Here is a 22,750-nt window from a genome sequence, read left to right on the forward strand (position 1 = left end):
AAACTTTTACTAAAATGAATATTTTCTGATTAAATGTTGCACAAATTTTTGGCACTAGCATAGTATTTTCCCTCAAAGATTTCTAACAAGCTTAAACTTCTACTAAAAGTGCATATCGTGTGTTATTTAAAAAATGTATAATTTTAAAAAAAGGTGTGAAATGAAAAGCACCCAAAATGCATCAAAAACATAGGCTATAGTTTATACTTTTTGGCAAAAAATGAGCCACTTTCAACATTTTATGAATAATGCAACATGAATATAAAAAGATGTCAAAATATATGCCTTGAGATAATGCTTTGAGATCAAATATATAGCCGCCGTATCGTCAAAGTAGTCCATTTGATCACGTGTAATGTGCGTGCTCTGAAATGGGAAAACATTAAGGCCTCATGGATCAACTTTATCATTTGTTTTCCTTGCCATTTTAAAAGTCTCTTCATTTGACTTCCTGTGTTAGCGGCTATTCAAAATAAATGCAAATCAATCGATCTAGACTCGAAGACACCTGTTTTATTTTTACGAGCATATTTTTCAGCCAGATAAAATGGACGCTCGAATTGTATTTTTCTTTGTCGCATCATTTTACTGTCGTCTCGCAAATCTGCAGCCTTCGTATGGTAAGATAACTCTATGCTTATATAAATTATATACATCTATGTTTGAGGAAAAAAGAAACAACTGATCTTAGTTCTGCGAATGAGGGTTCATTATACGAATTCTATAATGATTTTTCTAGATATCGCTAAGAAAACAAACTGTTTTCTTATTCTTTGGACATTTTATTTTCACAAGTTCAAACTTTTTAAAACATAAAAGATTCCTTATTGGATATTTTTTTGGGGGAAAGCTTGATTTGTTGTTCGATAAGCAACCGAGCGAAAAATCGGACTTGAATGTCAGCTTTGCGCATCTTTTTCAAGGAAATTGTATTCCAAAAAATGATTAGTTGATATAAGTATTTTTCATACAATAAGGTTTCGACAGAGTTAATTTGGAAAAAGAGTTTGTCTAAAAGCTATGGAATAAAAAAATAGTATTCTAGATATTATATCGCTGTTTTGTTTTCAAGGAAAGGTATGGCTATTTTTTTATGTATTTTGTCTAGTATATTAAGAATCGAGTGTACGACTGAGTTAATTTTGAAGGCTTTTATTAAGAAGAAGTTTACAGCCAAAAAAAAAAAAAAAAAAAAAGGAAAGAAAGAGTGCGTTTTGGATAAATGCTATTAAATTTAACTTCTAGAAGACAAGCACTCTAGAAATTTAACTGGCAACTGACAAATGAGCAAAATTTTAACTGACAATTGACATCTGGTCTCCCTCATCCAAACTCTAAAAGAAGTGTTGCAAATGGTTGAACAGATGTTTTTATTAATATGGCCTAATCACTATATTGTAAGTCAAAGCGGGTAGATCTTAAGATCTCTTTCCACTACTTGATATATTTGGTAAGTTTGGTGATATTATATAATTACGTATTGCAAAATTCTAAGGTGCTTCATTCACTGAGGGTCTCTTTCCTGATTTTCCCACTTTAGTTCAGTCCTCATGCCGCAAAACCTAACAGCAGTTAACTAATGTGCCAAGACTTGGATTAGCCTAGAGGTTGTTTCGATCTGTGAGTTAGCCGTCTCCTGACCTAGATCAGCCTAGTGGTTGTTTTTTGGTTTGATTTGTGAGTTAGCCGTGCCCTGGCTTTGATCAGCCCAGAGGTTGTCTCTTGGTTTGATCTGTTAGTAACTGTGTGGCCTACTAAGATAAGCTAAGAGGTCGATTTTGGGTATCGATAATGTTATAGCTTATGCATGATAGAAGCGGGTTCCCTGTGGAAGAGAGAGAAGGAGCTCGTGGGAATGGGACAGAGTTGTTAGAGGGAAGAGTAGACAAGTTGTTGTTCTTAAAAAATGAATACGGAATTCGAATGATTTTATCTTCAGGACAGCACATATGTGTAAGTATATTGATTCCGTTTTTCTTGGACAGAATATATTCTCATATAAGGTTTTGCAATTGTCATTCTAGCGAATCGTGAAAACCTGAAATCGTGAGAACCTGAAATCGTGAAAACTTGAACTCGTGAAATTAATCCTGTAACGTGGAATTGTGAAATCATTGACTGACTGAACTCTGAATAAACTGATAATCTAGAACTTGAACGTCACGCATCTTGACTATAGTCCTCGAGATAATCTAGAACCTTTACAAAATTCGACATATCGTCAAATCTGAACGAACTGATCGAGAAAGAAAACACAAGATGAATGCCGAAGGAAACCCGAACTTGACCATCGAGCAACAACATGAAAGAATCCTCGAATTAGAAAAACAACTTGAAAACATGATAAAAGGACCGTCTGAATATGGGAGACAACTTGAGCGAGAGTTGGATCTTGGATCCCGAAGAGGTAAGAGAATTATTCAAGAAAATATGAAAGATTTCGAAGGCCGTAAAGCCGAACGGATTACACAAAGACAACATTCCTTGGCGGGATATTTATCCCACCTGTCAAGACTTGTCAACCAAGTTGGAGACGTGGAACGATGCTTCGAAGCCGAAAAAATTGTTGATTATTTAAAGAAATTAGAACTTGCATGGGATTTGTACAGAAATGAATACAGTGTTTACATCGAGGACGATGTAAGTGAAACAGAACTTTTACGAGTAAAACAACAACACGAACATGCCAAAGATAATTATCACAAGTGTGCCTATGCCGCATGCGAGCGTTTGAGACAGGCACAACAATGTCGAGAAGACGAGCAGGCGCCAGTTCGCCGACAAAGAGATAATGAGACAATAAGCCAATATTCCTACGCAGGGGGGTCTACTAAGTCGAAAACTAGATCGCTGAGCTCTTCGAAGAAACGAGAACTACAGAAAAACGCGGAATTGAAGAAAATGATGGCAGAACAAGCTGAAGAAATAGCAAAATTGGAAGCGGAAATGGAAAAGCGCAAGATAGACATTGAACTAGAGAAGCAAAAAACAGTAAGAAAACTGAGATTTGAAGCCAAGATAGCAGAAAAGGAAGCCGAATTTATGTCAGAGGATGAAGAGTCCGATCTAGAATTACCACGTGGACCATGCCTTTACACAAGCACCCCCTTGACAAAGGAAGACCAGACCACTGATTGGGTCGTGAACGAAACCACACGCATCCATGTACCGGATGACCGCGATGAGAGAATAAAACGAGAATATGAATATGAATACCAGAGAAGCTCCCAATGCCCCGAGAAGTACGATGAATATTGGAGAAACTCCCACGTTCCTAAGAGGTACGACATGCAAGAAGAAAGCGCTGACAAGAGCCACGCCCAAAACGTTATGGCCGACGAAAGATACCATTCTGAGAGACCTCGAAGAGAAGAATCCATCTTACAAGAAACTACAACCCACAATGCAATTATGCTGAAGTTGAACATGTTGCAAGCCATGCAGCCTGTAAAGTTCTCCGGAGATGCTGACGACTTCCCCAGTCTTAGAAGCCGCCTGAAAGACAATTTAGAGGACGGATTATTGACCGACGGACAAAAACTGGAGTTCTTACCGAAATTTGTCTGCGGAGAAGCGTATGAAGTAGTTCAACGAGCGTCTGGATGCAAGTACGACGATGTTGTGAAGCTGCTAGAGGAACGATACGGACACCCATCCGCGGTTGCAGCCGCATGTATCGAAAAACTGACCATTGGTCCAAAGTTAGCCCATGATGACAACAAAGGACTACGTAACTTTGCAGAACAACTTGAATCAGCATCGAAGAAGCTGGAAGGAGAATACGAAATTGAAGCAAGCACGACGTCGAACCTGAAGCTGATCGTAAGTAGGTTGCCAAACTACCTATCAGCAAGGTGGGGAGATACCCTGTACTTCATCAGAGAGAAAGGGATGTCACCGAAGTTGAAGGACCTTGCGGCATTTGTGAAAAGACAAGCAGCAATCAAGAACGATCCCGCCTTTGTCACTACAACTTCATCACGGAACAGTGAATCGAAAACGAACACTGCTAGACCAATGAGATTCACTCACAAGGTAATGAAAGCTCAACCTCCGCTGAAAACCGCCACCTTCACGACCGACGTCAGACCTAAGGAAGCGTATCAAGCCGGTAGTAAAACAGAAAACGCAAGTACGCCGGGTCGCTGTGTCTGCTGCTCTGGAAGCCACGACCTTCTACATTGTACACAGTTCGCAAGGAAAGACATCACGGACAGATGGAACGTCGTGAAGAATAATAAACTGTGTCATGTTTGCTTGAAAGCGGGACACTTAAGAACACAATGCAAATCGAACGAGAACTGTGGATGCGGAAGTGAGCGCCGCCACCACAAGCTGCTACACAACTTTCTCAGACCGAAAGCAGCCCCAGTCGACAAGAAAGCTGAAGAAAGGGAACAAAGAAAGGATCCACCGAGTAACGACCAGAGGCCTGCTCCTGAACAGAGGAAAACCGACCAGTACGCAACCAACGTACGAAATACAGACAAAAGTATACTTCTGCACGTGGTACCGATAAAGATCTCCGCGCCGGATGGAAGTGCGATAACGACGTATGGACTCCTGGACAACGGGTCCCGTGCCACCGTAGTTGACGCCGAAGTGGCAGAGATGATAGGACTCAAAGGAAGAAAGAAAAGAATATCGGTCAACACGCTGATGAATAAAGAAGAAGAAGAGTTCCAACTGGCTGAGTTCCAGATACAGTCTGCCGATGGCGAAGGACAACCAATCACAGTAGAGGAAGGGTTGATATCACAAAAATTCAGCATTTTTGAAGACCTCTTGCCTTCCAATATCAACAGAAATGCGTACCCTCATCTGATAGACATTGAAGTACCGGAAGTAGAAGTCCCGCGGGTATCTGTGTTGATTGGCAAGGATGTTGACGAAGCACACGAGATAATTGAAGTACGGAAATCTGATGAACCTACCTGTAAGCTCCAGGCTCAGAGAGGGCCCCTTGGGTGGGTCATTACGGGTACTATTGAAGGAAAAACACAACGAACGAAACTTGACTTGCACTTTACTGACATAGAAAACCTGAAGTTACGTGAACAGATAGAAAGATTCTGGAAGATAGATGACTATGGAACAAGACAGAATGTCAAAGAAAAAGAGGTGCTTTCAAGAGAAGATCTGAGAGCAGTAGCGAAGCTTGAAGAGACAACAGTGTTTAAAGAAAGACATTACGAGACCGGACTGCTGTGGAAGAAAGATGATGTGAAATTGCCAAACAATCGCGAGCAAGCTGAAAAGAGACTGTTGAGCCTCAAGAAAAGGTTTCAAAAGGATCGAGCGTTCGAAGAAGTGTATCGTGACACCATGAATGGCTACATCGAGAAAGGATACGCGCGCAAACTCTCCGCTGAAGAAACTTCACAGATTGGACCGCGAACATGGTACTTACCTCACTTCGGAGTTACGAACGTTAATAAGCCAGGAAAAGTGCGTATTGTTTTCGACGCCGCTGCTGAACATGAAGGTACGTCATTGAACAAGAATCTGCTTCAGGGGCCCGACTACACGAACAGTCTGCTTGGCGTATTACTGCGCTTCCGTGAAGACAAAGTTGCACTTGTAGCGGACATCGAAAGTATGTTCCATCAAGTCGGAGTACGTGAAAAAGATCAAGACTCTCTAAGATTCTTATGGTGGAGTGGAGATGCTGATGATCCTCCTGAAGAGTATGTGATGACAGTCCACATATTTGGTGCAAGAGACTCGCCGTGTGCAGCAAACTCAACCCTGAAGAAAACAGCGGATGACAACAGCGACGACTTCGATACTGCGACAGTTCACACTGTAAAGAACAACTTTTATGTCGATGACGTCCTAAAGTCGTTACCTAATGCGGACGCTGCAACGCGCATGGCTGACCAACTGACACAGCTGTGTATGAAAGGAGGCTTCAAGTTAACGAAGTTCATCAGTAACGACCGCGAGGTCCTAGCTGAGATACCAGAAGAAAAGAGAGCCACGTCCTTCCTCGATCTGAAACTCCAAGAATTACCAACAGAAAGAGCCCTCGGTGTACGCTGGGATGTCGAGTCAGACACCTGTGGGCTTAAAGTGTCAGAATTGCAGAAACCGAATACAATGAGAGGAGTTCTTTCAACTATTAGTGCGGTTTTCGACCCTCTAAACTTCGCAGCACCAGTGATATTGCCTGCAAAAAGAATCATGCAAGAACTGTGGAAGAAGAAGTATAAGTGGGACCAACCACTTGAAGGTGAGATCCTACAAAAATGGTCAACCTGGAAAGAGAATCTTCCACTGCTGGAGCGAGTATGCGTACCGAGATGTTATTTTACGCAAACAAGTGAACAAAGAATTTCTCTTGAGCTTCACCACTTCTGTGATGCATCCGAGGTCGGGTATGGAGCAGTATCGTACTTGAGAGCCGAGTATCATGATGGAAGAATCGAATGCTCATTTGTGATGGCTAAGTCCAGAAACACCCCTATCAAGACCCTCACCATCCCTCGTCTTGAATTGCAGTCAGCGGTACTTGCAACGCGTCTTGACAAGACAGTGAGGAAAGAGCTAGAGCTTGATGTCCAACAAGTAACATTTTGGACCGACTCCATGATAGTTCTAAACTATATCAGAAACGAAACTCGACGTTTCCAAACATACGTCGCAAACAGAGTGACCGAAATCAGAGAGGAAACACTGCCCGAACAGTGGAGACATTGTCCAGGCAAGGACAATCCTGCAGATGATGCAAGCCGTGGTCTTGACACTGAAGAATATCTCAAGAACCAACGCTGGCTTAAAGGACCAGAGTTTCTGTGGAAGACGAAAGAGAACTGGCCCGAGAACAAGTTTGAAGAAGTTAGCGTACAAGATCTGGAAGTTAAGAAAGAAGCTTATCTGACCGTACCTGAACGCAGATCATCTGTGGAGGAACTTACAAGGAGGTATTCCAACTGGATAGTACTCCTGCGCCGAGTTAACTGGCTTGTCAAATTCACCGAATGGATCAAGTCCCGACACGTGAAAGAGAAACGTATTTCTACTGAAGACCTGCAGAACGCTAAATTGAAGGTTGCTAGGATCGTGCAACGTGAAGCCTTTTCCGAAGAAATGCAGAGCCTCAAGAAGAAGAAACAAGTTCAAGGACACAGCCCCACAGCAAGTCTAAGCCCAAAGTTACATGATGATGGTCTACTTCGTGTTGGTGGAAGATTGGCTAAGGCACCAATCTCCCAAGACGCAATGCATCCAATAATTTTGCCTCGAAAGAGTCACGTTACGACAATCTTGATACGTTACTTGCATGAGAAGAACGGGCACTGTGGTCAAGAGCAAGTGCTAGCCCTCCTGAGAGAACAATTCTGGGTGATCCAAGCACGAGTTGCCATAAAAAGCATCCTCGGAAGATGTATCGATTGCAAGAAACAGAGACCTCAAACGACAAACCAAGAAATGGGTGAGCTACCAAAAGTTCGCTTAACCCCATATGAACCACCATTTACCTACACAGGGGTAGATTATTTTGGACCCTTCCATATCAAGAGAGGAAGAGGACGAGTAACCGAGAAGAGATGGGGAGCCATCTTCGTGTGCATGAACTCCCGCGCCGTCCACTTGGAGGTCGCAAAATCGCTGGAAACTGACGACTTTATCATGGTCTTGGTAAGGTTCCTGAACCGAAGAGGTCACGTCAAAGAAATAAGATCGGATAATGGAACAAATTTTGTCGGGGCGGACAGAGAAATCAAGGAAGCCATTAAAGAGATAGACTCCCGCAAGATTGCGGGGGAGCTGATGGAACGCGGATGCAAATGGGTATTTCACCCACCAGGAGCTCCACACATGTCAGGTGTATGGGAACGGCTTGTGAAAACTGTCAAGAGAAGCATCAAAGCCATAATGGGACAAGAGACAGTCAACGAAGAAGTGCTACATACCGTATTTACCGAGGCGGAGCGCATTTCCAATGGCAGACCGCTAACTCGAAATCCGCCGAATCCTGATGATGACGAACCGTTAACTCCGAGTCATTTCCTGAACGTCCGTCCAACCACCAACCTACCCTCTGAGATGATAGACGAATCGGACAAATACAGCAAGAAACGATGGAGACAAGCACAGTTGTTAGCCAACCATTACTGGAAGAGATGGTTGAAAGAATATATACCCTCACTGCAAGAGAGACAAAAATGGCGACAACCAAAGAGAAACATACAGATTGATGATTTGGTGCTGGTAGCTGACGAAAACCCTACAAGGAACAAATGGCCGTTAGGCAGAGTTACTAAGGTGTTCCCAGGAAGTGATGGTTTGGTTCGAAGTGTAGAAGTGAAGACTAAGGAAAACAGCTACCGACGTCCAATCCACAAGTTATGCTTGCTGGAAGCCGAAGATGAAGATGACGTTTGAACCAAGAGACTCAGACTTTGCGTTTATAATTTAGTCGAAAACTGTTATAGTATGAACGTTTTAGTATAGACCGTTCATAGGGGGCGGAATGTTATAGCTTATGCATGATAGAAGCGGGTTCCCTGTGGAAGAGAGAGAAGGAGCTCGTGGGAATGGGACAGAGTTGTTAGAGGGAAGAGTAGACAAGTTGTTGTTCTTAAAAAATGAATACGGAATTCGAATGATTTTATCTTCAGGACAGCACATATGTGTAAGTATATTGATTCCGTTTTTCTTGGACAGAATATATTCTCATATAAGGTTTTGCAATTGTCATTCTAGCGAATCGTGAAAACCTGAAATCGTGAGAACCTGAAATCGTGAAAACTTGAACTCGTGAAATTAATCCTGTAACGTGGAATTGTGAAATCATTGACTGACTGAACTCTGAATAAACTGATAATCTAGAACTTGAACGTCACGCATCTTGACTATAGTCCTCGAGATAATCTAGAACCTTTACAGATAAAATTTGAAGGATTGAAAATTCGCATTAGTTTTGGCAGTTAAATGTGTTTGTGTGTGTGTGGATGAAGCATTTGAGGAAACAGCAGAGTCATTTTTTTAATGATAAACAAGACAAATTTACTTCCGGGTCGGATGCTAAAGGATCAACGCTCACTAATAAATAATTAATCACCTTTTTACCAGTTTTTCCTGTTTTAGTTTAATGTTTTCCCATTCCAGACAACATGTCGTTCCCTTGAGCAAAATTGAGGGTACGTCTTTACAATTGACCTCTTTAGCGTAATGTAAGCGTAATGTTTTCCTATTTCAGACCACGTGTCATTATCTTGAGAATAAGTTTCCTGATCTGAATTGTTAAGCAAAGGAATGATACTCTAGGGAATGACACATGGTCTGAAATGAGAAAAGATTAAACCCAAGGTAAGGAGGTACATTTTACACAAATCAGCGATGTCTGGATGGAATACATGTGGTCGCCTCTTGAATTATTATTATTTTTTAAACTTTTTTTTTGTTCATGACGTTACATGTTTCAACAGCGATTGTATGATAGATTATTAATGATCTTTACATCAGTACTGAGAGTTGCCTTTAGAAAAGGCAGGGTTCGCATGAAGTTAAGACTTTTCAGATTCTTTTCCTTTTTACAGAAAGATGCGGCACTACAGAGGTCGCCGCCTCTCGAGTTGTCTCTGGCGAAGATGCTTCCCTTGGGGAGTGGCCATGGCAGGCCTGGACTAACATCACGGGTATCGGATTCACTTGCGGGGGGTCTCTCATAACACCTGAATGGGTACTAACCGCTGGTCACTGTATTATCGACGACGATGTATCCAAGTACCGTGTGACGCTGGGTGACGTAGATCGCACCAAACACGAAAAGTCAGAGCAAACATTCAAGATTAAACGGATAATCAAGCATCCTTTGTATGGAGTGGATTGGCCGTATAACAATGATGTTGCGTTACTTCATCTATCACGCAATGCTAAGAAAACGCCTTTCGTGAAAACAGTATGCCTTCCCAAGGAGAGAGACGAGATTCCTTTTGGGTCAAATTGCTTTATTACTGGTAATTTTATACTTGTGTGTTATTGTGATGGTGTGTTATTATGATGGTGTGTTATTATGATCGTGTGTTATTATGATTGTGTGTTATTATGATGGTGTGTTATTATGATGGTGTGTTATTATGATGGTGTGTTATTATGATTGTGTGTTATTATGATTGTGTGTTATTATGATCGTGTGTTATTATGATTGTGTGTTATTATGATTGTGTGTTATTATGATTGTGTGTTATTATGATCGTGTGCTATTATGATCGTGTATTATTATGATTGTGTGTTATGATTGTGTGTTATTATGATTGTGTGTTATTATGATGGTGTGTTATTATGATTGTGTGTTATTATGATGGTGTGTTATTATGATTGTGTGTTATTATGATGGTGTGTTATTATGATGGTGTGTTATTATGATTGTGTGTTATTATGATTGTGTGTTATTATGATTGTGTGTTATTATGATTGTGTGTTATTATGATTGTGTGTTATTATGATCGTGTGTTATTATGATCGTGTGTTATTATGATTGTGTGTTATTATGATCGTGTGTTATTATGATTGTGTGTTATTATGATTGTGTGTTATTATGATTGTGTGTTATTATGATCGTGTGCTATTATGATGGTGTATTATTATGATTGTGTGTTATTATGATTGTGTGTTATTATGATCGTCTGCTATTATGATTGTGTGTTATGATTGTGTGTTATTATGATTGTGTGTTATTATGATTGTGTATTATTATAATTGTGTGTTATTATGATTGTGTATAGAAAAATTAGGTGTCTTTGGAAGTTTCGTAGACTTTCAATTTTTTTCAATTTACTCATCGCATAGTACGAGTATATTTTGTTATGTGATTCCTCTCATACTATATTTTCTGTAGGTTTTAGAGCCTTATTCCCAAGGGAAACTGAATTCTTTCTCACGTAAATTAGACACTACCAGATTCAATCGTTCCTTCCTCCTGTCATGGCTGCCATCACGTGATGGGGCAAAGCCTTCATTATCATCCAAACCAATCTGAATGATATAAATTTGTATTTCCAGGATGGGGACAAATGCTACATCCGGAATCTGGAGCCGAGATCCTTCAACAGGCTGAAATGCCTGTCGTCTCTAACGACGCATGCGCAGCAAAACTAGACACCTCCCCCAACGGAGGGCTGCACACAGATAACAGAACATGGGCTGTAACTAGCAAGATGCTTTGCGCAGGGGACGCTGGGAAAACTAAGACCAATGGTTGCTATGGTGATAGTGGAGGTCCATTTGTGTGTGGGACTACCGCTGGTCAATGGGTACTTCAAGGGGTTGTGAGCTGGGGTGATCCAGACTGCTCGTCGTCCAATCACTACTCAGTGTTTGCTAGAGTTAGCCAGTTTGTCACTTGGATTCAACACCAAATTGATCAATATTCTTATCAGATTCCAGCAATAGATTATAGCTGGAACTGAACAGTGCGAACAAAGCAAACCAGCTGATGTGAGAAAAAAATGTTGGCCAATCAGAATCGAGAAATTTTGCAAAACTGAAGTGTCACTGTTCCTCTTGAAATCACGGATGCTAACACGTGTTTGATAACCGTGTCACAATAATTCATGAGTTTTATGTTTTTATTTCAATGGCGGGCATGTTTTTACTTTTCGCTTGTCAATTTTTGCATGCTTCATAACACCTCAGTTTTGCAAAGACGTCATTTTCACGGCCCTATTTTAGATCAGCTGGAAATATCTAGACGAATCTTTTGTGTGGTTCATACCTTAGTGACATGCCATACTCTAAGCGAGAAAAAATAAATAAATAAGTATAATGCTAAATAAGAAAGCATTAAACGATCCACGAAAACATGTATTTTAATCAGGTGAAGTCAAGGACAATCTAACAAGGTAAATCGAGTGGCCAGCCGTGTTCTTGCACACTCACTAAAATGAAAATAATGTTTCTTTGCGTTATTGTTGGGCGTCAAGGAATCAGATATTTCATTTATAGATGAATTCTTTTTCAAATTGTTCAAACGATCGAAAGTAGTAAATCACATAAATATTTGAACTCTCAAAACTACCCAACAGTACAAGAATGCAAATGAGGATAACGTTGTTAATCATATGTGCCCCAGACGATGGCACAGATTTGTTGACATCTAGTTCGTACACGCGTCCAAAAAGAGCTGCCGTCAAAAGACTTTGGCTCAACTGATGTTTGCTCTTCAAGTACGTCACAGGCCTGTCGTGTTCCCATTGCCCGGGCAAAAGTGATACCCCATCAGCTACAACTTGAGGAAAGACGTAACGGGTATTGAGTTGGCTTTTGAGAGTAAAGGACTCAAAGATGGTTCTTGCATTGTATGTGCGCTGTCCACATGTCTTGCGGTCAAGCCCATGGCATTTGATTAACGTGCATATTCGTAGATAGTACTGCCCTTCTTTTGTATGAAGGCCATCAAAAACACCCAAAGCATACATTTCGTCTGCACGCTTGGTCTTCATTTTGTAGCTAAGACCACAACATACCTCACTTTTATTATAGCATACATCCAATCTTCCTTCTGATTCTTTCAACTCTCTGAAAAGGAAGACATCCCCGAAGAGGTCAGAATAGAACGAATCTTCATTGTTCTTCACTTCTTTAAATTTTTCTGTATTCCCTGTCGATGTATTCTGTAGATTGTCCCGTGGCTTTTTTGACAAAGTGGCAATGGAAAGTGAACCATTTTCTGACAAACTTCTGTAGTAGCTTTTCACTCCATTTGGACTATAAATGCCACTGCCGGTGTTCAAGTATGGCGGCACGTGAGTATTTGCTGCAAGGAAGTTTACTTGCATACCACGAGCCCATGACCCGTGGAATCCAATCGCTGAAAAAAGAGGAAGTACATCGAACCAAGCGGTAGGAAAGACGACGTGGTCAATCTCATGCTTGTTCACTAATGTCACTGCCGGATCATAAAAAAGCACATCAAAGCATATGAACGTACCAATTTTTCCAAAGGGAGTGTCAAAGGAGATGTACTCTGGAAAACGTGGGACGTTGATCACTTCCATCTCCACCATGAAGGGATGTTGTTTATGGTACCTAGCAACTAGTTTCCCCCTGTTGTCAAATGCAATGTTGGTATTGTACTGATAGCGTCCATCGGTTGGGCAATATTGGTCTGTTTTGGTAAGGCATGGTTTGATGTCTCCCATATTGACTACAACGTACATGTCATATCGTTTGGCCAAGCAACTTAGGCGATACAGGATTGGAGTTGAATGGTTTGTCTGTGGATTTTGGCAAGGATTCCAGGCAATCTTCGTGGGATCAGGAATATCCTCCAGAAAGGGCTTGAAAGATTTGCGGGTATAACTGAAACCAGTGAGGCCATACTCAGGAAAGACAATTATGCTTGCATTCTGTTAATTAAAGTAAAGAAATAGTAGATTACTGCTACTGCTACTGCTACTGCTACTGCTACTGCTACTGCTACTGCTACTGCTACTGCTACTGCTACTGCTACTGCTACTGCTACTGCTACTGCTACTGCTACTGCTACTGCTACTGCTACTGCTACTGCTACTGCTACTGCTACTGCTACTTTAAATACCTTTTGTTTTGCTTTTTCCATCTGGGATTCATAGATATCCATGTTGCGCATGACAATCGCCACTGCGTCTTGCTTAGACAGTACCACAGATTTGTTTTCTGCTGCAATGAAGACATGCTCATACACGGCCGCCACAAACTTTGTGTCCCTGTTAGAGATGGCAAAAGCCCCCGTGGCAAATAAAGACAGCAGGATAAATATAAACTGTGATGCCCACATCTTGGTTGATTCTGCGGGGGAGAAATTGTGAAATTTTTATCAAACATTATAAAAATGACTGCTTGTTTATAGTTTTTCGAGCTCTTTGGATTAGGCAGGGTATACGATTTCAATAATATTATCTTAAACAGGGTCATGATTTTTGGATAGGTTAGCACTATCTAGTCTTTTCAAGTCTTAGATAGCTTTTACTTAGTTTTTACTTGATGTGGAAACCAATATTCGAACCGATTAATATTCTCTTAGCTCCTTAACAGGGTTAAAATTTACAGTTTTGTGTCATGAACAGAGTTTGATGTATCAAGACATTCCTGTCTTCCTGTAATCTCCCCTCCCCTCCCCTCCCCTCCCCTCCACCCTAGCGCCGTCTATAGCGCCATTACTCGAACCCTCGCACTCTCTAAAATACTGTTGCTCGCGTCTACTATTAACCTGACTTAAACTTCATTCAACATTTATATTCGGTTCATATGTGAAAATGATGATTAAATCTTGATTTTCCCTCACATCAAAGACAAAAATGAATCAATGTTTTCAAGATTGGAATTTGTCCTTAGTCTGATAATCACATGATAAGCTCATTAAGTTTGGATTTGATGCTTTTGACTTGCATTGGATTGTCATTTCCTTATTTTATTTTTGATAATGCCAGTAAGATTAATGAGCTGTAAAAATTGCCACTTTGTGGCGAAGAAAGACGGTAAAAAGACAACACTGGAGAATATCGCAATACTATAATAAACATATTCTTAAACACACACGACCAAGTCAGGATATTCATGTTCATTTATAAACATTCTTCGGCTTTCCGAATGATCTCGAATACGACGAAGAGGATTAACAGAAATTTACTCAGAAAATTAATAGCATTAATTGCACCCATGGGAAAAGTTAATGGGTACATTGAGTGTAGCCTGAGTGTTACATTATGGATGTTGTAAGTCGCTTTCCGAATGATCTCGAGTACGACAAAGAGGATTAACAGAAATTTAGAATTATTAGCATTAATTGAACCCATGGGAAAAGTTCATCGGGTACAATGAGTTTAGCCTGAGTGTTATATATGAAGGTAATAGATCATTTCCAGTAGAGGTCACTAACCGGGTATTCAACGGTGTTTATCTATTACACTTACACTATAAATGACATGTATTCGATTTGTTAAAGTATTAATTATTACAGTAATGACTATTCACAATGGGTTTAGGAACTACGATATTCACTGAAAAGAAAACTTACTTGGTGGAGGATGGAAGGCTGAATTAACTTGCCAATACCACGAGGACCCACACGTGATTGATATCATTCAAGATGTCCAGCTAGACACTTGAAACACAGGAAACCCATGCTTAGAAAATGTGATTGTGCATGCCTACGAACACCAACTATGATAACTATGATGTCATTTGTAACACTTGGTACACTGTAAAACACAACAGAAAACCCATATTTAGAAAAATGGCAACGCCGTTTGATTCCTTGGCAGCTCTACATGATCTTGGAAGCGTGACTGATGTTATTGAATGACACTTGGCAATTGTGTCACGAAACCTACTGCACGAGTAGCAGATAGAACGACATATCGCGTACGAAGGGTCTATGGAAAATATTTTTGAATAAATTTTGGTTGGTGATTCTTTAAGGACGTTTAGTGCTGACTAAAAAGTCTTTAAGCGATTTTTCTTTCCACGACATCAGTCACGCTTCGATTATGAGCCAAGGGTAAAAAAAACATAAACTATGTTGTTTGTTTTTACGAAGCGTCTAGATATCCGGCACCCGGGAACTAATTTCAAAATACTAGATACCCGGTAGTTTTTGATTTTTGAAAAAAAATCATCAAATAAACACATCTTTGCACATTGAAAGTATTCTTACTTTATTTAGAATAGTCAAGCACTTCTACAAACGATAAAATGTCTATATTTTCACTTTTGCGGGTATCTAGTATTTCGAAATTAGTTCCCGGGAGCTAGCACGTTTGATCGAATTGACCTTCGAATTGACCTTCGTATTCTACGCTGAGAAAACAGCAAACGCGAAAATATAGATATTTCATCGTTGGCAAATCGTCCGATCATATCTTGATTATGGCATTTACTAATCATATTTAGGAAAATCCTGATCGGATTGCTTTAAAAAGTAATTAAACAACTTGGTAAATTATGATTTTATTATTAGCCTATGCTTGAATTTTTATAAATTTTATAGCGATTTTGTAAAGCCATTGAGCTTCTGGAAATGGCGCTATATAAATGTTAATTATTTTTATTATTTATTATTGAAAATTCCTGATATTACATCAACTTCCAAAAAATACGTACTCGTTGAGTACACGTGTCTACTGCTGATAGATACACAGCAACATTTTTGAATCATGTATATGTAGAATATTCACTCTTGCAGGTATTCAGGGCTTAATATTCTGCTTACGGAGCTCAGTTATATCTTTAAAGGGTTCAAATATTGTCACTGTAAAAATCGGAGTCGGTTTCACATCGCATCGGTTCTGTAAAAATAGTTCATGAAGCGACATCTATTTATAACATGCTTCGTGTAGCACAAACACGCCAATTCAGTGGTCGTTTTTTGCGATAAATTCTTTCTAGATATTCCAAATGCCTGAAAGCACTTTAATTAAACAACACTTGACACATTCGATGAAACCTGTGTGCCTTAAGCTTGTTCCAAAAAAATTAAAAAAAACCAGATAAAATTCACTACAAAGATGGCTGCGATTACCTTGTAGAAATCACTGAATCCTACTGAATCATGGTTTGATACGTTGGTCAAACGTTTCCCAGTCGATAAATAGTCGTAAGCAGTCGTAAACAGAGCAGCCAAGTTGACCAGCCAGTACGCGGGACTTCGGATAACATCGGCTATCCTCTCCATGCTCCGCTAGCTGTGCACGTGGGATCCGAAAGTAATCCGAAGTTTTACAACCCTTACACCGGTGTCACAGGGATTTGTGTTCCCCCGAGTTATGTGTTCCCCCGAACACTGAGCACTAGTGTTTTGTGTTCCCCCATCCCCTCCCTATGAAACATCTTTTGACACGATTCTCTCCCCCAGGTCAAGGATGCTCTATAAATGATTGGTTTTCGGTTTACAAACCGGCTAAATCTTAGAATTTTCTTTAAATCTAAATTCAACGAAATTCTTTAAATCTAAATTCAAAAAGTCATGGAAGCTTTACAGTATGATAATGTTTTTAACTATTTATCCCGAAAGGAATATCCTCCTGATTTTGTGAATAAAGAGAAATATGTTTTACGGAGAATGTACAAGAAGCTCTCGCTCGAACGGAAACTCACCAGCATCGCGTACTATGGTACGTAGGAAAAGGAGGGGAAAAGAGAGTGGTAGCCAGAGGACGTGAAGAGAAGCAAAGGGTCTTTGAGGAGTGTCATTCATCTGTTTTCGCCGGTCATGTAGGGCTAGATAATACAGCAAAGAAATTTTGCATATCGGTATTTTCATGTATTTTGCCACGAGACCAAGAAAAGAACTCGCTTGATTTATTAAATTCGGTAAATAAAATTTTATCTCCTAAAATACCAACGGCAGTAGAGGATCACGCGGTTATAAAATGTACGATAAAGATGTACGATAGAGATAATCCATTTATTTTTCGTTTTCAGAGTAATAGTTCTCTTTTTAAAGTTAAAACATGTCCTTGACCTGGGGGAGAGAATCGTGTCAAAAGATGTTTCATAGGGAGGGGAGGGGGGAACACAAAACACTAGTGCCCAGTGTTCGGGGGAACACAAATCCCTGTGACACCGGGATGAACTTTATGTCAGTTATATCGTATGTCATATTTTTAAGGATATGAAGTATATCTGGGTAAACTTGATGGCATAATGTCTACTTCTTATTAGTATGCTAGCCCAAACGTGACAAAACTTCAAGTTGCATTTTTCATGATCAAGCAGTACTTTTTATACATCAAGTTGATTTTCATTACACCAAGACCCTTGTGTTCTATGTCTAGTCATTTGTTTCGCTTGTCTAGTCATTTGTTTTTGATATCAAGCGCAATGTTTAAGTTGACAAGCAGCCATCACAATCAAAAGTCATTTAGGTCTTTGCGATTTGCATACAAAAGGGAACGCTAGAAGCACTCAGGAGAAGATTGATTTCGATCAGCTTGCGATCGATGAACGCGCTAGGTCTGGAAGCTAGTCGCAGGGCGGGAGGAGGGAGGGCGTTGAAACGGGCATGGGCACTACTCTGCCTATCAACAATGGCGGACCGTTTGTGGAGGAAGTTCGGCTGACAAGAAGATCTTTCAAAGGTAAATTTAGGCTTGTTTATCTTTGTTTTTAGCCAATAAAACAATTCTATTGGTGTTAGAGAACACCCAAAACATGATAAGAGTTTTCATTACGAAGAATTCGCTAGTTTTTGTTGTTCAGTTGCTAGTCTACATTTGAGATGTCAAAAAACCAATCTTGCTCAAATTTGCTCAGTCTGATTTTTTTCACATAAGTAGAACACTATATAAACATTTCAAAAAAATATAAACTAGGTTTTGGAAAGCATTGTAATAAAGCCAAAAATACCCTGCGCCCGCATTTGCTATATAAAATCTAGCGTAAACACCATGAAAAAGGGTTCTTTGAGTACAAATGAAAACTAGCGAATTCTTCGTAATGAAAACTCTTATCATGTTTTGGGTGTTCTCTAACACCAATAGAATTGTTTTATTGGCTAAAAACAAAGATAAACAAGCCTAAATTTACTTTTGAAAGATCTTCTTGTCAGCCGAACTTCCTCCACAAACGGTCCGCCATTGTTGATAGGCAGAGTAGTGCCCATGCCCGTTTCAACGCCCTCCCTCCTCCCGCCCTACGACTAGCTTCCAGACCTAGCGCGTTCATCGATCGCAAGCTGATCGAAATCAATCTTCTCCTGAGTGCTTCTAGCGTTCCCTTTTGTATGCAAATCGCAAAGACCTAAATGACTTTTGATTGTGATGGCTGCTTGTCAACTTAAACATTGCGCTTGATATCAAAAACAAATGACTAGACAAGCGAAACAAATGACTAGACATAGAACACAAGGGTCTTGGTGTAATGAAAATCAACTTGATGTATAAAAAGTACTGCTTGATCATGAAAAAATGCAACTTGAAGTTTTGTCACGTTTGGGCTAGCATATATTAGCACGCAGTAGACACAAAAAGTCACTGAAGTCACTTTCTATTTTTGGCTACATAGTCAACAATTTATGATGGGATATCTGTGGAAAGCCACTCTTAAAGTACCGTTCTCCATTCGTTTCCTAGCGGATCGCTGCACTATGTCAAGAAAAATAATCAAGATGGAGCTAAAGCGACGAAGAGGAAAGATTTACTTTATTGAGAGGACAAAAAGGACAAAAATATCAAGCAAAATGGTTCAAATTGAAGGTAAAAAACATTGTCAATTTCATTCGTATACCAAATCTAGATTCAATAAATATGTCAAAATTCTGTACGGTTTTATAGTATAAAAGTTGAAAAAAAGTGTTTGAATTTATATTATTTCGACTATCTCATGATATTTGGCCCATCCACTCCGAAAGGATTGGATTTTTGGACAGAATATAATAAGTGTTTCATTGAGAGCGATACAGTCTTTGGCGAATAAAATGTCCACCAGTTATATGGTGTCCATAGATTGTAAACACGATTGTACACGTTCAAGAATTAGTTTTTTTTAGGATTTGTAAATAAAAAAGTTGAACTAGGTTCATAAGGAATGCATTTTCCCACCAAAAAATCGAATATTTTACGATTCAAGAATATAATATCCAATGTTTTAGTCTTTAAATCAGATGTCCACTTGTGTATGGATTTAAAACCGTATTCGGCATTTATGATTTCCGACAGTTGAAACAGCTTGAAGCCAAAAGAATCGCTCTCCAGACTTGGAAATATATAAACCAATTTGAAAAGTACTGATTGAAGGTGTTGTTTTGAAACTACTCTTGAACATCAAGGTATTTTTTCGCTAGACAGCAATAAAATAATTGAATGAGGAAGTCAAGGAAATTATTCTAAATAAGCCGAATTCAGCATCTATCATACTAACTTAAGACAGCGAAGAAGTCATAGTTATTTGTGCTTCCCTTGTCCATTTTTTGTCTACGTTATTTATTTAGGTTAGCAGTGATAATAAACCGTAATTCTCTAGGGAAAACGAGTAAAATATCTGTAATTTTCTTTGAATCAAAAATTCCAAACGTGAGCAGTCTGTTGAATTAAAACTGCGCAATAGGGAATTCCCCGGATGAATGAATGATGATGTAAAATGAGGGAAAACGAGTAAAATATCTGTAATTTTCTTTGAATCAAAAATTCCAAACGTGAGCAGTCTGTTGAATTAAAACTGCGCAATAGGGAATTCCCCGGATGAATGAATGATGATGTAATGACTAGCCGGCTGTCAAAATCAAAGAACCAATAGACCTTATTCGTGGTGTGACAATGTTTTCCCAATTCAGCGTGACAAACCTCTGGGGGAATAAAGAGCTATTGCTTTGAAACTCGTCGGGATATCATCGTTATTCCTTTCTTATCCTTTGGGATAATCATGAATTTTTCGAAGAGTAAAAACAAAAGAAAATGAATCCCCTCGAGGTTCGTGACGCTGAATTGGGAAAACATTGTCACACCACGAATAAGGTCTATTACCGTCAAAACGGCTCAAACTTACCCCCTAGGTTCCATCAACGGTTTCATTATTCGAATATTGAAATTTATTATTCTTTCCGGGAATACGAAGACTCAGGATTCGAAATAATAACCGGTTCAAAACTTCAATTCTGATTGGATTATTCCATATAAGGAACACCATAATCCAATCAGAATTCGAGTTTTGAATCGATTATTATTACGAATCCTGAGTCTTCGTATTCTCGGAAAGAATAATAAATTTCAATATTCGAATAATGAAACCATTGATGAAACCTAGGGGGTAAGTTTGAGCCGTTTTGACAATAATAATCATGGAGCGGATCTTATTGTCGTTCACTTGCCCCTGTCCATACAAACTTCTGTAAAATTTAACAACTGTTCGAAGCTATATCTTTACCATTTACCAACCAATCACCCTATAACTTGGGAAATTTGCTAAATCGATTTTTGGTAACTTGCTCATATCAAAAGTTGAAAAAACCGTGAACTGTCTATTACCGGCGCATACATGAAATTTACTGATCACTTTCAACATTTTACTCTTAGGGAGAGCAGCCAATGAACTGGAAGGAGCTTGGTGTGACAGAAAAATATATCAGATGGAAGCTTTGACAGTATATATTTGTCACGAACATCGCTCTAATGTTAAGCACCAAGTAGAAGCACAAGGAACGTTGTCAAATCACATACCTACAATCATAAAGAGAATCCGTGAAAGAAAATTTGGCAATGTCCTTTTTATGCGAATAAATTATAAAGACGGTTATCTGCTAGATGGAAAACGGGATACAATGGGCTATTTTCCTACTGATGGACGAGAGATTTTCGTACAAGAATCTGACAGCCATGCACAATTCGTGAAGGACCGAGCAGTAACATTAAGTCCCCCTACTGAACTACAGATGTACCAAATTTCTATACAAGAATCAAGCAGCCATGCTCAATCTGTTCAGAAGCAAGGAGTAACATTGAGTCCCCCTACTGAACTACAGGTGTACCAAATTCCTGTAAAAGAATCTAGTAGCCATGCACAATCCGTGCAGGAGCGAGCAGTAACATTAAATGCCCCTACCGAGGCCAGGCTGTACCAAATTCCTGCACAAGAATCTAGTAGCCATGCACAATCCGTGCAGGAGCGAACAGTAACATTAAATGCCCTTACCGAGGTCAGGCTGTACCAAATTCCTGTACAAGAATCTAGCAGCCATGCACAACCTGTGCAGGAGCGAGCAGCAACATTAAATGCCCCTACCGAGGCCAGGCTGTACCAAATTCCTGTACAAGAATCTAGCAGCCATGCGCAACCTATGCAGGAGCGAGCAGTAACATTAAGGAACTCTATCGAGCAAGATGAACGTGCTTATGTACTTGGTGCACGAGAAATATATCTGTACCGAACTCCTGTACAAGAATCTAGTAGCCATGCACAATCCGTGCAGGAGCGAGCAGCAACATTAAATGGCCCTACCGAGGTCAGGCTGTACCGAACTCCTGTACAAGAATCTAGCAGCCATGCACAACCTGTGCAGGAGCGAGCAGCAACATTAAGGGTTCCTATTGAGCATGATGAATACCAATATCTACTGGGTGCAAGAGAGAGACATAGGAACCGAACTCCTATGCAAGAATCAAGTAGCCAAGCCCAATTCGTGAGGGAGGAAGCAGTAGCAGTAAGGGCCCCTATTGAGCATGATGAACATCAATGTCTACTGGTTGCAAGAGAGAGACTTCGGTACCGAACCCCTATGCAAGAATCACGTAGCCAAGCCCAATTCATGAGGGAGGAAGCAGTGACAATAAGGGTCCCTACTGAACATGATGAACATCTTTGTCGCCCAGTTTAATGGAGAGGCGATCGCACTAAATTTACAATCTCATGCAAAGAAAAACGTGCCGCGTATTATTTTGGGATATCGCCCCTCCCCATCAGTAATGTTGTTTGGCATGCATTTTACTAGCCAACCGCTTCATACGCTTAATAGACCAACATTGCTAGTAGGGATGGGGAAGGGGGAGGATGGAAATTGGCACTTCCTTTTTAAAAGTAATAGCTATCTTGTATGAAATAAGTAGACCAGCTCAGCACCACTAAGCAAACAACTTTTAATTGAATAGAGACAACGAATCTAAACTAAAGACATAAGAAACTTCGTAGATAGGCTAAGATGATATAGAAACAAAGAATGAAGTGAACCAATCTTAGAAAAATGTATTACGAATTGTTTTGGCTCTTTTTTTAGTTCTTTATAAAAAAACATAATTACGTATATCAATAAACAGCCATGATCGATTATGAAATG

General features: G+C 39.8%; 3 protein-coding genes and 2 long non-coding RNA genes across 5 annotated transcripts; 4 read left to right on the top strand and 1 right to left on the bottom strand.

The window, feature by feature from the left end:
- The first annotated feature begins 421 nt into the window (after positions 1-421).
- LOC116300341 (chymotrypsinogen B) lies at positions 422-11,810 on the top strand. Its single transcript, XM_089028488.1, has 3 exons — positions 422-620; positions 9,546-9,965; positions 11,011-11,810. Exons 1-3 carry the CDS (start codon positions 548-550, stop codon positions 11,415-11,417), a joined length of 900 nt encoding a protein of 299 aa, XP_088884614.1. The 5' UTR covers positions 422-547; the 3' UTR covers positions 11,418-11,810.
- On the top strand, positions 1,871-2,158 carry LOC148911902 (uncharacterized). Its single transcript, XR_016119441.1, has 2 exons — positions 1,871-1,953; positions 2,025-2,158. It is a non-coding gene; the product is annotated as an uncharacterized LOC148911902 (long non-coding RNA).
- LOC148911903 (uncharacterized) lies at positions 8,556-8,843 on the top strand. The gene is made up of 2 exons (XR_016119442.1): positions 8,556-8,638; positions 8,710-8,843. It is a non-coding gene; the product is annotated as an uncharacterized LOC148911903 (long non-coding RNA).
- Positions 11,801-15,179, bottom strand: LOC116300340 (pantetheinase). Its single transcript, XM_031709198.2, has 3 exons — positions 15,005-15,179; positions 13,547-13,776; positions 11,801-13,355 (listed from the first exon to the last, which is right to left on the bottom strand). The coding sequence occupies exons 1-3, from the start codon at positions 15,069-15,071 to the stop codon at positions 11,943-11,945; spliced, it is 1,710 nt and encodes a 569-aa protein (XP_031565058.1). The 5' UTR covers positions 15,072-15,179; the 3' UTR covers positions 11,801-11,942.
- A 3,807-nt stretch (positions 15,180-18,986) lies between these two features.
- On the top strand, positions 18,987-22,748 carry LOC116300333 (uncharacterized). The gene is made up of 2 exons (XM_031709183.2): positions 18,987-19,181; positions 20,997-22,748. Exons 1-2 carry the CDS (start codon positions 19,001-19,003, stop codon positions 22,292-22,294), a joined length of 1,479 nt encoding a protein of 492 aa, XP_031565043.1. The 5' UTR covers positions 18,987-19,000; the 3' UTR covers positions 22,295-22,748.
- Positions 22,749-22,750: the final 2 nt, after the last annotated feature.

Source organism: Actinia tenebrosa, unplaced genomic scaffold (assembly GCF_029948245.1).
Source record: "Actinia tenebrosa isolate PJP-AT-01 unplaced genomic scaffold, QUT_ActTen_1.0 PGA_scaffold12__29_contigs__length_12842862, whole genome shotgun sequence".
Classification (NCBI taxonomy): domain Eukaryota; kingdom Metazoa; phylum Cnidaria; class Anthozoa; order Actiniaria; family Actiniidae; genus Actinia; species Actinia tenebrosa.